The sequence below is a fragment of the Onychomys torridus genome, unplaced genomic scaffold (assembly GCF_903995425.1).
Source record: "Onychomys torridus unplaced genomic scaffold, mOncTor1.1, whole genome shotgun sequence".
NCBI classification, from domain to species: Eukaryota; Metazoa; Chordata; class Mammalia; order Rodentia; family Cricetidae; genus Onychomys; species Onychomys torridus.
The window spans coordinates 1-17042 of record NW_023413894.1 but is presented as its reverse complement, the minus strand read 5'-3'; the positions used below and the strand labels follow the sequence as shown (position 1 = coordinate 17042).

General features: G+C 41.3%; 1 protein-coding gene across 1 annotated transcript; it reads left to right on the top strand.

Annotated features, from left to right (window-relative positions):
* Nucleotides 1–248: 248 nt before the first annotated feature.
* On the top strand, nucleotides 249–12818 carry LOC118576554 (zinc finger protein 660-like; the record flags this gene model as incomplete). The annotated part of the gene is given in 4 exon segments (XM_036176781.1): nucleotides 249–330; nucleotides 2482–2608; nucleotides 11286–11832; nucleotides 11930–12818. Coding segments are annotated over 4 exon segments (1645 nt in total), but the record flags the coding sequence as incomplete, so codon positions are not given.
* Between the last annotated feature and the right edge of the window lie 4224 nt (nucleotides 12819–17042).

Sequence of the window (17042 nt, the reverse complement as noted above, 5' to 3'; positions counted from 1 at the left end):
AGTTTCTTCTTCACTTAAACTTCCTTCTCCATGAATTTTAGAAGCCTGGGATGGTTGACAGTTACTTTGTTTTACCACTCTAAGTATAACTTCCCATGCTCTTCTCTCCTTTGGAATGTTGACAAGAACCAGAATCATTTGAGTGTTTGGGTCTTTCACTGTGGTATGACATTGACCATGTCACAAATGACACAGTTGTATATTTGTAGGCTTGTGCTTTTTACACCTTGATGTGAAATGTGAACAAGAGTTCCAGTCTTTGATCCAGAGACAGAAACCCAGAGAAGAGCAACAAGGAGAATGGCTGTGTCTCCTGTAAATGAGCACCAGGTCAGTGTAGTGTCCATATTTCTTTGAAAATTATTTTGATATTGAAATCATGAAGGCCTTTAGTACTCTGCGTTGGACAATGTCATCAGATGTGTTTATTTCCTATGACTTTTTTACTTTTTTCTTCTCTGATTATCAAAATTGTCTTTACATCATGTCACCTACATAGCACAGCCTTGTCCTATATTATACTCCCTCCATTATTATTGTGAGGAGAAATAGTTTGCATGGACTTCAGACCTGCAATTGTGAAAGAGATTCCACTGTGAATTAATGAATTCCCCCCAGGTGCCTGCCTTGAAGAGATTTCTACCAGGGTCCAGAACAGAAGCTTAGGATTCTCATCTGAGGGATGTAAAATAAATTTAAGCACACTGAGTTTTTTAGACTATTCACTTTATTCTTCTAAGTAAATTCTGTCTACACAGTTTCTTTTCTGTTCTCCTACTTGGCTTCTCAGTCCCTTCTGCTGTTCTCTCATATCATCTAGTTCTTTCCATCTCCGTCCTCATCTTTCTTTTCCTCAATCCATTCTTCTTGTGCTCTACTTGTAAACAAGCAGTAATTCTTTGGCAAAGCAACACGAGGCTTGAGTTTTCAGGATCACAAAGAGAGGTGAGAAGAAGGATCCACACATAAAGCAAGAATTGTCAGCTTCCAATTACAACCCCAAAGGGGGGTGACTAAAGGGGAGTTCTCGGGTAGGGTCAACTAAAGGCTAAGACCAATTAGGGAATTTATGTGCTCAACCTATAATCTAGAAATGGCTAGGTAGAATAAGTCAGTAAGTCACTAGAAAGTTGATTGACTTTGGTGCTGCTCTTCCCTGCTCGTCCTGGCTGTGGCTGCCTTCTGGTAGGGAGGGGGACATATGTTATGGCTAAGCAAAGAGTGTGTAGTATTTGGTTAGTAAAAGCACTTTCATTCAGAATAATTGCTGAGGAGAAAATCTAGGAATAGCATCTGGCTGAGGAGGAATTAAAACTTAATTTGCACAAGAAAGAAGCTTGGCACCTATCATCTGTCTGGTCTTGTCAGAAATCTTGGGTCAGTGGGAAGTAACTGCCTTAATTCTGTATCTAACAAATGGCTAAAACATCATCCATCCCAGAATTGTGAGCAGAAAATCTCTTAAGTTAGGGTCTTGTGTAAATACCCCGGGGTGAAGGTAAGGGGTTGAGGATTTAATTGCTAGTGGTTCTTTTCTCTATCTGTGAGTGAGATGAGCTAAAGTTTATCTGCATTTGTGCTTGGATAAAAAGGTATCTTTGCTGAAATACTTTTGTTTGGAGAATGGCCCTGGCCAGATATTATGTTATTGAAAAATAAACAGAGCTGGGGACAGTTATCCCATTACCCTAAATGTGTAGGGAAAGTTGTGCCCAAGGTTGGAATGCAATCATGAGATTACATGTACACATAACATGGAGATGCACGGTAAATGGGGAGAATCATGGCTGTTATTGCACAAGAAGTTTACAACAAGAGACAGCCAGTTCACTCAAAAGGCAGTAATTCCATAACACCTTACTTGATGGTTTCCACTAACAGAACCCTTAGTTCTGATAGGTTGACCTTCTGAACCCTATTGTCACTGCTGTATACTCTCAGGGACCTTCGCTACCAGCGGCTCTCAATAAATTTTCAGTATGAGATTAGACACTGATCCTGTTTGATATCAACATACCTTTCATAATGGTCCTTCCCCACACCTGTACCTCAAATGGTTATCTCATGTTCCCTAAAAGTTTAATGTTTGTGAGGTTAGTTTGTCATCCTGTTTTCTCAGAGTGAAAGAAGTAGAGTATGGGTATTGTAGACAGTATCTTCAAATTAACTCTCTTTTTTATTTATGGTTGTGGTATACTTACCTGAATGTATGCAGACTGCTATGTGTCCCCTGCCTGTAGAGTCCAAGAGAGAGCATGGATCCTATGGAACTGAAGCTAGAGTCAGTTGTGTGGTGGGGACTGAACATGGGTCCTTTGGAACTGTTAAACCATCTCTGGAGAACCTCTAGAAGACTTTTGTCTTTGAATACTTGTTGTGCCTCATCTGTATCACAAAAGTGTCAGTAATTCCTTAGGTCTCTTTATCTGGGAAAGCATTTTGTCCAACTGCACATGCTAAATGGGTAATTTTTTATTACAGGTTCTGTTGACATTCAGGGATCTGGATGTAGACTTCTCCCAGGAGGAGTGGGAATGTCTGGATTCTGCTTGGAGGGCCTTGTACATTGATGTGATGCTGGAGAATTACAGAAATCTAGTCTTTGTAGGTAAGAATGCACTTCATGTAGAATTCCTGACCCTTCCTTTGTATTTACCTACTAAAGTCCCTGGACATTCTAGTGACTACCAGAAATGTGGGAAATTCTGGTAATAAACATAATGTTTATGGTGTTTCTTTGACATTATTCTGTGTTCTCTGAAAGAGCAACTAATGCTATATCATGTGTAATCTCTTCAGGCTCCCTATTTTGCTTTTAAATGAAAACTTCAAAGTTCAAAGAATATTAAATATTGAGAGCATGGAAATGCATGGAAGTACTCTTAGTAATTGGGATATTTTGGTTTACTATTGAATTAAACTATTCACAGGTTTATGGTTTGAAATAATGAAGAAGTTTTAAAATAAAGATTTTTGAGGTGATCATGCTGTTTTGCTTTTTTCATTGAAATATGGCTTGTATATTTAGTCCTCTCAAATGTGATTTCTATCCTACTGCTAATGAGGCTGAAGCAAGAGTTCCATCCAGAATAACCTGTGGTAGTAGTGAATTCACCTCTTTTTCTACCTTCTGCACAGTATGAAATTTAGTAACAAATGGAAACATCTTAGTGTAAGGTTTTTTGGTTTTTTTTTTTGCTTTTTGTATTCTTTGCTCTTTGGGGTCCAGCCACCCAGCTCTCACATAATCACATGGGGACTTAGTCTTACTTATGAATGACTGGCCCTAGCTTGGCTCTTTTCTGGCCAGATTTTCTTTCTTTCTTTCTTTCTTTCTTTCTTTCTTTCTTTCTTTCTTTCTTTCTTTCTTTCTTTCTTTTATTTTTAATAATTTATTTTTATTTTATGTGCATTGGTGTTTTGTGTGCATGTATCTCTGTGTGAGGGTGTCAGATCTTGGAGTTACAGACAATTGTGAGCTGCCATGTGGTGCTGGGAATTGAACCCAGGTCCTCTGGAAAAGCAGTTAGTGCTCTTAACCGCTAAGCCATCTTTCCAGCCCCCCAGATTTTCTTAACTTAAATTATCCTAGCAATCTTTTGCCTCTGGGATTTTACCTTTCTTCTTCTTTTTTTTTTTCTTTAGTGTTTCTGTATTCTATATTCCTTTCTTTCCTTTTACTCCATGGCTGGTTGTGTGGCTGTGTGGCTGTGTGGCTGTGTGGCTGTGTGGCTGTGTGGCTGTGTGGCTGTGTGGCTGTGTGTCTCGGTGGCTGGCCCTAGCATCCTCCTCTCAGTTTCCTTTCTTACTCTTCCCTCTTCTCTTCCTATCTGTCCTCTTCTGTTCTCTTCCTGTTTATTCTCTTTCTTCTCTTCTCTTCTCTTCACTTCTCTTCTCTTCTCTTCTCTTCTCTTCTCTTCTCTTCTCTTCTCTTCTCTTCTCTCCTCTTTTCTCCTCTCCTCTCCTCTGCTCTCTTCTCTTCTCTTCTCTATTTATTCTCTCTGGCAGCCATATCTATCCTTCTCTTGCCCAGCTATTTGCTGTTCAGGTCTTTTTCCCTTTATTTTAGTTTACATACTAACCACAGTTTCTGCTTCCTCCCCCAGCATCCCCCATCTTCCCTTCTAGCCTACTTCCACTGCTGCTCCATCTCTGTTTAGGTGGGGTAAGGTCTCTCTTGGAAATCAACAGAACATGGACGAGTTGCAGCGGGACCAAGCTCCTCCCCTAGCATCAAGGCTGAACAAGGCATCCCACCATAGGGAGTAGGTTCCAAAGAGCCATCTCATGCATCAGGGACAGGTCCTGGTCCCACTGCTAGGGACCTCACAAAAGACCAAGCTACATAACTGTCACTCAGATGCCAAAATCAGTCCCATTCTGGCTTCCTAGCTGCCCATCCAGAGTCCGTGAGCTCCCACAGGCTCCGGCCCTCTGTCTCTGTGGGTTTTCCAGTCATGACATTGACACCCCCTTGCTCATATCGCTCTCCACCCTCTCTTCAACTGGACTCCTGGAACTTGGCCCAGTGCTTGACTGTGGATCTCTGCATTCACTTCCATCATGTACTAGTTGGAGGCTCTGATGACAATTAGGGTAGTCACCAATCTGATTACACGGGTAGGCCAGTCCAGGCACCCTTTCCACTATTGCTTTGAGTCTTAGCTGGGGTCATTGTTGTGGTGTCCTGGGAGTTTCGCTGGCACCAGATTTCTCCCTAACTGCTAATGGCCCCTTCTCCTAAGATAACCTCTTGTCTTACTCTCCCCGTCCATCCCGTCTCCAACTCAACCATTCTGATCCCTCATGTTCACATCTCCCCATCCCTTTCCCTTTATCTCCCCCAAACCCAGTTTACCCAGGACATCTCATCTCTTTCTTTTTCCCAGAGAGATCCATGAATTCCTCTTAGGGTTCTCCTTGTTACCTAGCTTCTCTGGGGCTGAAGACTGTAGTTGGGTTATCCTTTGCTTTACATCTAATATCCACTTGTGAGTGAGTACATACCATGTTTGTCTTCCTGGGTCTGGCTTACCTCACTCAGGATGATTTTTTTTCCTAGTTCTATCCATTTTCCTGAGGCCTTTTTTTCCCCTGCTGAGTAATACTCAGTTGTGTACATATACCACATTTTCCTTATCCATTTTTGGCTGAGGGGCATATAGGTTATTTCCAGGTTCTGGCTGTTATGAATAACGCTGCTATGAACATAGTTGAGCAAGTGTCCTTGTGGTATGGTTGATCACTTTTTAGGTATATGACCAGTAGTGGTATTTCTGAGTCTTGAGGTAGATTATTTCCCAATTTTCTGCGAAAATGCTATACTGATTTCCAAAGTTGCTGTACAAGTTTGTGTTTCCACCCACAGGGGAGGAGTGTTCCCATTACTCCACAGTCTGTCCAACATAGGCAATCATTAGCATTTTTGGTTATAGCCATTCTGACAGTTGCAAGATAGTATCTCAGAGTTGTTTTGATTTGCATTTCCCTGATAGCTAAGGATGTTGAACACTTTTTTGAGTGTGTTTCCACTATTCAGGATTCTTCTGTTGAGAATTCTCTGTTTAAATCTGTACCCCATTTTTAGATGGGAATATTTGGTGTTTTGATGTCTAGTTTCTTGAGTTCTTTATATATTGTGGAGATCAGTCCTCTGTCAGATGTGTAGTAGGTAAAGATCTTTTCCCATTGAATAGACTGCTGTTTTGTCTTATTGACCACCTTCTTCACCTTACAGAAGCTTCTGAGTTTCAGGAGGTCCCATTTATTAATTGTTGCTCTCAGTGTCTGTGTTACTGGTGTTATATTCAGGAAGTTGTCTCCTGTGCCAATGCATTCAAGGCTGCTTCCAACTTTCTCTTCTATCAGCTTCAGTGTAACTGGGTTTATGTTGGAGACTTTGATTCCATGTAGACTTGAATTTTGTACAGGTTGATAGATATGGAACTGTTCGCATCTTTCTACATGCGGCCATTCAGATATGCCAAAACCCCTTGTTGATGCTTTCTTTTTTCCATTGTATAAATCTTTGTCAAAAATTACCATTCATAGGTGTGTGGATTCATGTCAGGGTCTTCAATTCAATTCCATGGTCCACATGCCAGTGGGTTTTTTCCCCCAATACCAAGCTGTTTTTATTAATGTAGCTCTATAGTAGAGCTTAAAGTCCGGGATGGTGATACTTTCAGAAGTTGCTTTATTGTACAGGATTGTTTTAGCTATCCTGTTTTTTTTCTCTTCCATATGAAGTTGAGTATTGTCTTTTCAAGGACTGTGAAGAATTGTGTTAGGATTTTTTTTTTTTTTTTTTGGTTTTTTGAGACAGGGTTTCCCTGTGTAGCTTTGGAGCTTGTCTTGGAACTTGCTCTGTAGACCAGGCTGGCCTTGGACTCACAGAGATCGACTTGCCTCTGACTCCTGAGTGCTGCGATTAAAGGTGTGTGTCATCACTGCCTGGCTCTGTGTTGGGATTTTGTTGGGGATTTGCATTGAGTCTGTAGATTGCTTTTGGTAAGATTGCCATTTTTATTATGTTGGTTATACCTCTCCATGATCATGGGAGGTCTTTCCATTTTCTGATATCTTCTTCAGTTTCTTAGTTTTGGTATCTGTCCTGGATCTCGCTCTGTAGACCAAGCTGGCCTTGAACTCACAGAGATCCACCTGCCTCTGCCTCCCGAGTGCTGGGATTAAAGGCGTGCACTGACGCCACTGCAGCTGCAGCCACCACCACCACCTGGATAGTTTCTTTCTTCAAAGACTTAAAATTCTTGTCATATAGGTCATTCACTTGCTTGGTTAGAGTTACCCCAAGGTATTTTATATTATTTGTGGCTATTGTAAAGGGTGTTGTTTCTCTGATTTCTTTCTTGGCCTGTTTATCATTTGTATATAGGAGGCCTACTGATTTTTTTTTGAGTTAAACTTCTATCCTGCCATATTCCTGAAGGTGTTATCAGCTGTAGGAGTTCCCTGGTAGAATTTTGGGGTCACTCATGTATTCTTTTGTTATCATCTACAAATAGCAAACGTTTGACTTCTTCCTTTCCAATTTGTATCCCCTTGATCTCCTTTTCTTGTCTTATTGCTTTAGCTAGAACTTGCAGTACTATATGGAATAGGTATTGAGGAGAGTGGACAGCCATGTTTTCTTCCTGATTTTATTGGAATCGCTTTGAGTTTCTCTCCATTAAATTTGATGTTGGCTGTTGGTTTGCTGTAAATTGCGTTTATTATGTTTAGGTATGTTCCTTTTATTCTTGATCTCTCTAGGACCTTTATTACGAAGGGGTTTTGGATTTTGTTGAAGGCTGTTTCAGCATCTAATGAGGTGATCATGTGTTTTTTTTCTTTCTGTTTGTTTATATCTTATATTAAATTGACAGATTTTAATATGTTGAACCATCATTGCATCTCTGGGGTGAAGCCTACTTGGTCAGGGTAGATAATTTTTTGATGTGTTCTTGCATTCTGTTTGCCAGTATTTTGTTGAGTATTTTTGCATCATTGTTCATGAGATAGATTGGTCTATAATTCTGTTTCTTGGTTGCATCTTTGTGTAGTTTGGGTATCAGGGTAAGTGTAGCCTCGTAAAAAGAGTTTGGCATTGTTCCTTCTGTTTCTATTGTGTGGAACAATTTGAGGTGTATTGATGATAGTTCTTTGAAATTCTGGTAGAATTCTATGCTGAAACCATCTGTTCCTGGGCTTTTTTTGATTGGGAGACTTTTAGTGACTATTTCTATTTCCTTAGCTGTTATAGGTCTATTTAAGTTGTTTATCTGGTCTAGCTTTAATTTTCTTATGTGGTATCTATCCAGAAAATTGTCCATTTCTTTTAGATTTTTCCAATTTTGTGGAGTACAGGTTTTTAAGTATGTCTGGATGGTTCTCTAGATTTCCTCATTGTCTGTTGTTATGTCTCCCTTTTCATTTCTGATTTTGTTAATTTGGATATTGTCTCTCTGCCTTTTGGTTAGTTTGGATGGCGGTTTGTCTATCTTGTTGATTTTCTCCAAAACCAACCCTTCATTTCACTGATTCTTTGTGCTGTTCTCTTTGTTCCTATTTTATTGCTTCCAGCCCTCAATTTGATTATTTCCTGGTGTCTATTCCTCCTGGGTGAGTTTGCCTCTTCTTGTTGTAGAGCTTTCAGTTGTGATGTTAAGTCACTAGTGTGAGATTTCTCCAACTTCTTTATGTGGACTTTTGATTCTATGAATTTTCCTCTCACCACTGCTTTCTTGGTGTCTCATAGGTTTGGGGGTGTTGTACATTTGTTTTCATTGAATTCTAGGAAGTCTTTAATTTATTTATTTCTTCATTGAGCCATTGGTGATTCAATTTGGCATTATTCAGTTTCCAAGAGATTGTAGGCTTTCTGTAATTTGTGCTGTAGTTGAATTCTAACTTTAAGCCGTGGTGAACTGATAACATACAGGAGGATATTCCAGTTTTTTTTTCTTTTTAATATCTGTTGAGATTTGTTTAGTGACTGAGTATGTGGTCAATTTTAGAGAATGTTCCATGGAGTGCTGAGAAGAACACATATTCTTTTGTGTTTGGGTGAAATGTTCTGTAGATGTTTATTAAGTTCATTTGTGTCATAACATCTGTTAGTTCCCTTATTTCTCTGTTAATTTTCTGTCTGGCAAACCTGTCCATTGGTGAGAGTGAGGTGTTGAAGTCTCCCACTACTAGTGGGTGTGGTTTAATGTGTGCTTTAAACTTTAATAATGTTTCTTTTACATATGTGGGTACCCTTGTTTGGGGCATAGATGTTTAGAATTGAGACTTTATCTTGATGGATTTTTCCTATGATGAATATGTAATGTCCTTCTCAATGACTTTTGATTAATTTTAGTTTGAAGTCTATTTTGTTGGATATTAGGATAGTTACACCAGTTTGCCTGTTCCATTTGAGTGGAAAATCTTTTCCTAACCTTTCACTCTGAGGTAGTGTCTGTCTTTGAAGTTGAGGTGTGTTTCTTTTATGCAGCAGAAGGATGGATCCTGTTTTCATATTCATTCTGTTAGTCTGTGTCTTTTTATAGGTGAATTGAGTCCATTGATATTAAGAGATTATTGACCAGTGATTGTTCCTGTTATTTTTGGTTATGGTGGTGATGATGGTAGTGTATGTGTTTCCTTTCTTTGGGTTTTACTATTGTGAGATTATCTATTGCCTATGATTTTGTGGATGTAACTGAGTTCTTTGTGTTGGAGTTTACGTTCTACTACTTTCTGTAGTGCTGTATTTGTGGATAGATATTGTTTAAATCTGGTTTTTCCATGGATTATCTTGTTTCCTCCATATATGGTGATTGAGAGTTTTGCTGGGTATAGTCATCTAGGCTGTCATTACTTGGCCTCTTTCATTTGCAGCTCTTAAAATTTTTTCTTTATTCTTTGTGTTTAGTTTTTTATTTTTTGATCCAGCTATTTGGTGTTCTGTAAGTTCCTTGTACCTTTATAGGCACGTTCTTCTTATGTTGGGAAAGTTTTCTTCTGTGGTTTTGTTGAATATGTTTTTATGCCTTTCAGCTGGGATTCTTCTTCTTCTACCCCTATTATTCTTAGGTTTGTACTTTCCTTGGTGTCCCAGATTTCCTGGATGTTTTGTGTTAGGAATTAATTGGATCTAACAATCTTTGGCTGGTGAATCTATTTTCTCTATCGTATCTTCAATGCCCGAGATTCGTTCTTCCATTTCTTTCGTTCTGTTGGTGATGTGTGCATCTGTCGTTCCTGTTTTTCCCCCATATTTTCCATTTGTAGTGTTTTCTTTATTTTTTCTGTTTCTGTTGTCAAGTCTTGAATCATTTTCTTCACCTGATTGGTTGTTTTATATTATGCTTTCTATAAGGGATTTATTGATTTCTTCCAATTTTTTGTTTGACTCTTCCTTGACTTCTTTAAGGGAATTTTTCATTTCCTCTTTAAGAGCCACTATCATCTCATAAAATGAGTTTTAAGTTCATTTTCTTGTTTTTCAACTGCATTGGAATGTTCAGGTTTTGCTGTTGTAGGTCATTGTGTTCTGGTGCTGCCATATTGCTCTTTTGGTTGTTTAATGTATTCTTACAACTGCATTTCTCCTCTTTGCTTCCAACTGGTGTGGCTTGTGCCTGTGCCTGTTCTTCCATCTTTTGTTGTTTGCACCTATGCCTATAGAGTCTGCTGGGGTTGTGGAGGAGGACTGGTTATGGGGAGGGTTTTCAGGTGTTTGGGGTGGAGTGGCAGAGTGGGTCTTGGTGTGACAGTGCCCATTGGGTTGCAGGGGTAGGGGCACAGTCTGGAGGCAGGTATCTTATCTGTCTGCACTCTGTTGGGGACTGCATCAGAGCAGTGGATTTCCACCAGTGGTGGGAACAGGGTCCAGTTCCCTTTCTGGTGCTGGGTTGGCAGGAGGAGGAGCACCAAATGTGTGCTAAGGTATAGTTAGGGCCAGTACTTTGGGGTAGTCCTGCTGAGAGGCCAGTCACTCACCTGTTTTTCTACCTGGTGTGGTTTGCACTTGTGCCTATATAGTCTGCTGTGGTTGTGGGGGAGGGCTGGCTATAGGGAGGGTTTTCAGGTGCTTGGGGTTGAGTGACCAGGACAACATCCAGTGGAGTGGCCAGGACAACATCCAATGGGTGTTGAAGATGGTGGTACAGCCTGGAGGCAAGTATCTCACCTGTCTGCAGGCTGGTGGGCACTGTCCCATTCAGCGTTTTATTAGACCAATCAGGTGTTTTAGACAGGCACAGTAACACTGCTTCACAGAGTTAAACAAATGCAACATAAAAGAATGCATCACATCTTTGCATCTTTAAACAAATATTCCACAGAGTAAATGAATGTAACACACCTTAAACTAATATTCCATAACATGTTAGTGATCTGTGTATTTTACTCGAGACTAGAATGGTTCTTTTTTTTTTTTTTTAAGATTTATTTATTTATTATATATACAATGTAATGTCTGCATGTATCCCTGCAGGCCAGAAGAGGGCACCAGATCTCATTACAGATGGTTGTGAGCCACCATGTGGTTGCTGGGCATTGAACTCAGGACCTCTGGAAGAACAGCCAGTGCTCTTAACTGCTGAGCCATCTCTCCAGCCCTAGAATGGTTCTTATTACCAGTCATTTAATGACAGTGAAACACAGAAGGCCTATGCTGAGAGCTCTTTTTCTGAGATTTGCTCTTTTACCTGCCTTTGAAAACTTTAGGAAACATCAGGCATTGAATCTTATTCATTCATCGGTTTCTGTTATCCCCATTTATGCTCATTTTTCAGAGAAACATCGAATATGTGGTAAACATGAGAATATCTTGGATCAAGGCTCAAAGTACATTGTTTATCAGCATGTGAATATCCAACAGAAGTCTTACAATAAGCTCAACAAAATGCTTTATGAATACTCTCAGTGTACACCTTTTAACACACGTGAAACTACAGGAAACTGCAACAAGTATGGATGTGGTAATCACAGGGATGCCTCTATTGGATTATCAAACCTAAACAGTCATAAAAGTGGGAATACTGAAGAAGAACCTTGCAAATATAAAGACAGTGGGAAATGTTTAAATTTGTATTCCATCACTACTCAAAATCAAAGCATACACAATGGATGGAAAAAGCAGAAAAATACAATGTATGATAAATCATTTGACTTGAAACTTAAACTTACTCTGAAACAAATCCGTAGTGGAAAGAAATCACATCAATGCAGGAAATATGGTAAATGCCTCCAGGCCTACTGCAGCTTCAGCATACATCAGACAACTCATTATAGAGTGAAACCCTATGAATGTAAACCAAGTGGCAAATGTTTTAATCAGATGTATCAAATTAAAAACCATTACAATACCCTTCCTCAAAAAATGACCTTACCAATGTAGTGATTGTGAGAAATCCTTTACCAGAGGTTCATGTCTTAGAAATCATCAGAGAATTCATATAGCAAAGAAACATTACAAATGGAGTAAACTTGAGAAACCTTTTTCAAGTAGTTCATATCTTAAAATACATCAGAGAACTCATACAAGAGAGAAAACTCACAAATGTAGTGAATGTGAGAAATCTTTTACACATGCCTCAAGTCTTAAATTACATCAGAGAATTCATACAGGAAAGAACCTTTACCAATGTAGTGAATGTGAGAAATCCTTTCCATGTGGCTCAGGACTAAGAAAACATCAGAGAATTCATACAGGAGAGAAACCTTACCAATGAAGTGATTGTAAGAAATCCTTTAGCAGAGGCTCAAGTCTTAGAAATCATTGGAGAATTCATACAGGAGAGAAACCTTACAAATGTAATAAATGTGAGAAATCTTTTACATGTGGCTCAAATCTTAGAGTACATCAGAGAATTCATACAGGAGAAAAACCTTACAAATGTAGTCAATGTGGGAGATCGTTTACATGTGGTTCAGCGCTTAGAACACATCAGCTATTTCATACTACAGAGAAACCTTACAAATGTAGTGAATGTGAAAAATCATTTACAAGTGGCCCAGATCTTAGAGTACATCATAGAATTCATACAGGACAAAAGCCTTACAGATGTAGTGAATGTGAGAAATCCATTGCAACTAACTCAAATCTTAGAAGACATCAGAGAATCCACACTGGACAAAAACCTTACAAATGTAGTGAATATGAGAAGTCCTATATAAATGCCTCTCATCTTAGAGTTCATCAGCGAATTCATACAGGAGAGAAGCCTTACAAATGTCGTGAATGTGAGAAGTCCTTTACCTATACCTCAATCCTTAGAAAACATCAGAAAATTCATACCCGGGAGAAAAGTTTCAGTTGTAAATAATGTGGTGTATGTTTTATCCTAGATCTGTCTTATAAAGCAGTGTAAGCTCTATACCAGAAAATCATGAAAACGAGAAACTTGTGAAATCCTTTATGTAATGTTGAATCCTTAGAGAATATCAAGAGTTTACACAGAAGCAAAATTCTGAATGTGACAATGTTGGAAAATTTTCATTAAAACATTTTTAAAACCAGAGGTGAGTGCCTGGGTTATAGTCAGAGAGGCAACTGCGCCTGGGTCCCACTGCTGGACACAGGCCACTCCAGGAGGATCTGACCAACTTGGTCCCAGTTGCCTGCCAATCGGCGGGCCCTGTGGGAAGGCCCTCCTTTTCCAAGAGTGCATTCAGACACTGCAGTCTCTACACCCTGCCCCCACACCCATTTGCCCGAGACCCCAGCCACTTCCTGAGACTCAGAGACCAGCCCCCAGCTTCCATCCTGCCCTGGAACTCCCATCTGGACCAGAGACCAGAGGAACTCCCATCTGGACAAGAGGAGCTCCAATCTGGACAAAATAAAGAGACTCCAGGGACGTCCTGAAACTCAGAGTCCAGTCCCTCAGCTTCTATCCGGCCAGCACTCTCATCTGGACCAGCACTCCCATGTGGCCCAGAGCTTCCATCTGGACCAGAGGCTCCCTAAATCTGTCAACTCTCTCAGGACCAAGGACACTGATAAGACCAAGAACAAACACAAGAGGAGTTGGGCAGACGTCAAGGCAGAAGTACATACAACAAAATAAAGAGCAATACAGCATCACCAGAACCTAGCCCTTCTCCAACAGCTAGACCTGAACATCACGGAACGGAAGAAGAAGAAGAAAACAACCTTATAAGTAACATGATGAAGAGGGTAGAGCCTTATATAGAAGAAATAAAAAATAAAGTAGAGGAACAGACAAACAAAAAATGGGAAGAACGCTATAAAAAACTAGAGGAAAGGACAATTAAAGCAGAAGGAAACAATAAATCCTTGAATGAAAATCATGAAAAAGCAAGGGTTACAGTCCAGGACCTGAAGAGGGAAATAGAAAAAATGAAGAAGACACTAGCAGAAGGAATGTTGGAAATAGAAAATCTGAGTAAACAAACAGGAACTTCAGAGGCAAGTATAACCAACAGAATGCAAGAGATGGAAGAGTGTGTAGAGAGCTGCGTGCAGTTGTTCCTTAAAGATAGCGCTGGCTTCCACCTTACACCTTCCCGATGGTGAGTGCTCTCAGTGATAAACAACTCCTTATTTGGCTAAGGCTGAGATTCTGGCTTGTTTCTGCATTCCTGGGCCCATCGGTGTTGCCCACGTGGCGTGCCTGGGTTGGCTGCCCAGAGCCTATATAAGGAGTGAGGGGGTTTCCCCAGGGGAGAAGAAGACTGTTCATGGTTCCTGAATAAACTGCTGAAAGAAGAGCTCAGTGTTGGTTCTTCCTTGCTGGTCGAGGCGGTCGTGACAAGTGGTGGCCTGTAAAGGGAAACCCTCAACTCCTACCAGAGGCTCAGAACTTTCTGTGATCTGGGCAGTGCACTGGTATGTTCCCAGGCAAGGTGGGAATCTTCGATAAAAGCGGGTAAAAAATTGCTCTTCTCTGCAGATATAGAGAGAGCAGGACAAAAAGCTCACCATTAGGCGAATCGAAAGCAAAGGACTATATGTAAGAGATTGCTAGGTTGGTTATGGGCGCTGCTCCATCTGCTAGGGCAGTTAAGGGCGCTGCTCCATCATACCCAATTTTTTTGGCTCTTGACGAGCTGCTTCATTCAAAAAATTTGAAACTGATAAAGAGCATTGTGAAGAAATTTTTAGAGGAATGTGATATCGTTGCCCCGTTGTTTGCCGTTTCTGGAAGCCTTATGGGAAAAACTGGGAAGGGACTTGGCTTCTGCCTCCGAGCAAGGGACTCTTAAGGGCAGAGTGAGGACTGTCTGTAAGCTGATAAGAGGCTGTCTTGAGGATTAACGCTGCAATGAGGCAGTGGAGAATGGACAGGCTGCGTTACAAATGTTACAGGAGGAGAGATCAGAAAAGGCAGGCAGTGAGAAGGGACAGAGTGAAAAAGAAAAATTGTGCCCTGACCTTGCTGATATAGAGAGTTTGGAGTCTACAGACTCGGAGGAAGAGATAAGGCCACTTGTAGAACAGAGGAAAGAGACGAGGATAAAAGGGAGAGAGAAGAAGAAAAAGGGAGATCCAGACAGAGAAGGATGCTGCGCGCCCTCCACATGTCAAGCAGCGCTCTCGGCTCCCCCTCCTTATGTGGAGGGTGGGGTTGGCAGTTCAGGGCTCACTTTCAGTCCAGGGGTTTAGAAGGCAGTCAGAATGGAATTACATCTGGCTTACCCAGCGTTCCAAGATCCACAAGGTAATCAATACAAGGAGCCCTTACATTTCAAGGTGATAAAATTTCTGGCTGAGTCCTTGTGGACCTACGGGATCACAGCCTCTTTCACTATAGCCCAGGTGGAGGCTTTGAACAGGCACTGCATGACACCCAGTGATTGGAGTGGGCCTGCAAGAGCATGCTTGAGCCCCAGGACAGTACCTAGACGGGAAGGCCTTTTTGATTGAGTTTGCCAGCAAAGAGGCTGCAGCCAATCAGGCTGGCCGAAATCCCTTTGGGACAGAGATATGCTGCTTGGTCAGGGCTGATTCGCTAATCAACATACGGGGTACCCAGTTCAAGTCTATGAACAGATCAATAAGATAGGCATCATGAGTCTCATGGTACAGCTAAAGGAATGGTAAAATGGAAAGATGTGTTAATAGGGCTCTGGTGCGGGCCTGATCCTGTGCTGACATGGGCACAAGGTTCTGTTTGTGTTTTCGCTCAGGATCAACAAGATCCGGTGTGGGTGCCTGAACGCCTCACTAGAAGAGTCCATGAGGAAATCCATGATGGTCAAAATGACGATCCTCCTGCTCTTCCTCATGACAATGCAGCTGGGAATGCTGGAAAAAAGATGGGGGATACTGTCTGTGTTCCTGAGACCGATGCCAGTTCGCCATGATGCCAAGTTGTTTCCATGGTTATTTAGCATTGTAATTGGACCAGAGGGTTTGACAACCTGATGGAACAGCTGAGGGTGGCTATTGTCATGGTGAACTCGACCCGGGTGGATGCTGCATTGGCAGAGGGATTGTATTTGTGGATCTCTAATGCCATGAATCATCTTATGGAGTGGGCGGGTCTGGAAGCTTTGATGGGCCTCCTGGTGTTGGTCTCCCTGGTTTGTCTGTGGTGCATCTGCTGGATTAAGGTTTTCCAGCAACGCAATGCAGCCATGATTATTCAAGCCTTTACAGCCATTGAAGCAGGACAGTCCCCCCATGCATGGTTAGCTACCATGAAACATTAATTTCCTTAGCACAGGATGTCAGGCCTGGACACTGCACTTGGGACCTACCATACTGTGGGCCCTGAGAAGAGCATGCCTGATTGGCATTGTGGGTTGATGCCGTGTTTCCCACCTCTGTGCAAAGGTATCGATCAGGTCTGGGTACTCGTCGGATGGATGACACCCGCATGAGGATCAGTATAAGATCTCTAAGTTTCTCAACAGAGATCAGACCTCTTCTCTTTCCTGTTGCTATAATATAAAAAGGGGGAACTGTAGAGAGCTGCATGCAGCCGCACCTTAAAGATGGCACCAGCTTCCACCCTCCACCTTCCCAATGGTGATTGCTCTCATTGATGAACAACTCCTTATTTGGGTAAGGCTGAGAATCTGGCTTGTTTCCGCATACCTGGGCCCATCGGTGTTGCCCACGTGGTGTGCTAGGGTTGGCTGCCCAGAGGCTATATAAGGGGTGAGCGGGTTTCCCCAGGGAAGAAGAAGACTGTTCAAGGTTCCTGAATAAACTGCTGCAAGAAGAGCTCAGTGTTGCATCTTCCTTTCTGGTCCAGGCGGTCTTGACAAGAGAGGATATGGTGTTGAAGATACGTTAGAAGAAATAGATTCATCAGTCAAAGAAAACACTAAAACCAACAAAGTCATGACCCAAAATGTCCAAGAAATTTGGAACACCATGAAAAGACCAAACATACGAATATTAGGGATAGAGGAAGGAGAACAATACCAACTCAAAGGCACAGAAAATATGTTTAACAAGATCATAGAAGAAAACTTCCCCAACATAAAGAAGGAAATGCCTGTGAAGATACAAGAAGCCTATAGAACACAAAACAGACTAGACCCCCCCAAAAAGTCCCCTCGGCATATATAATTAA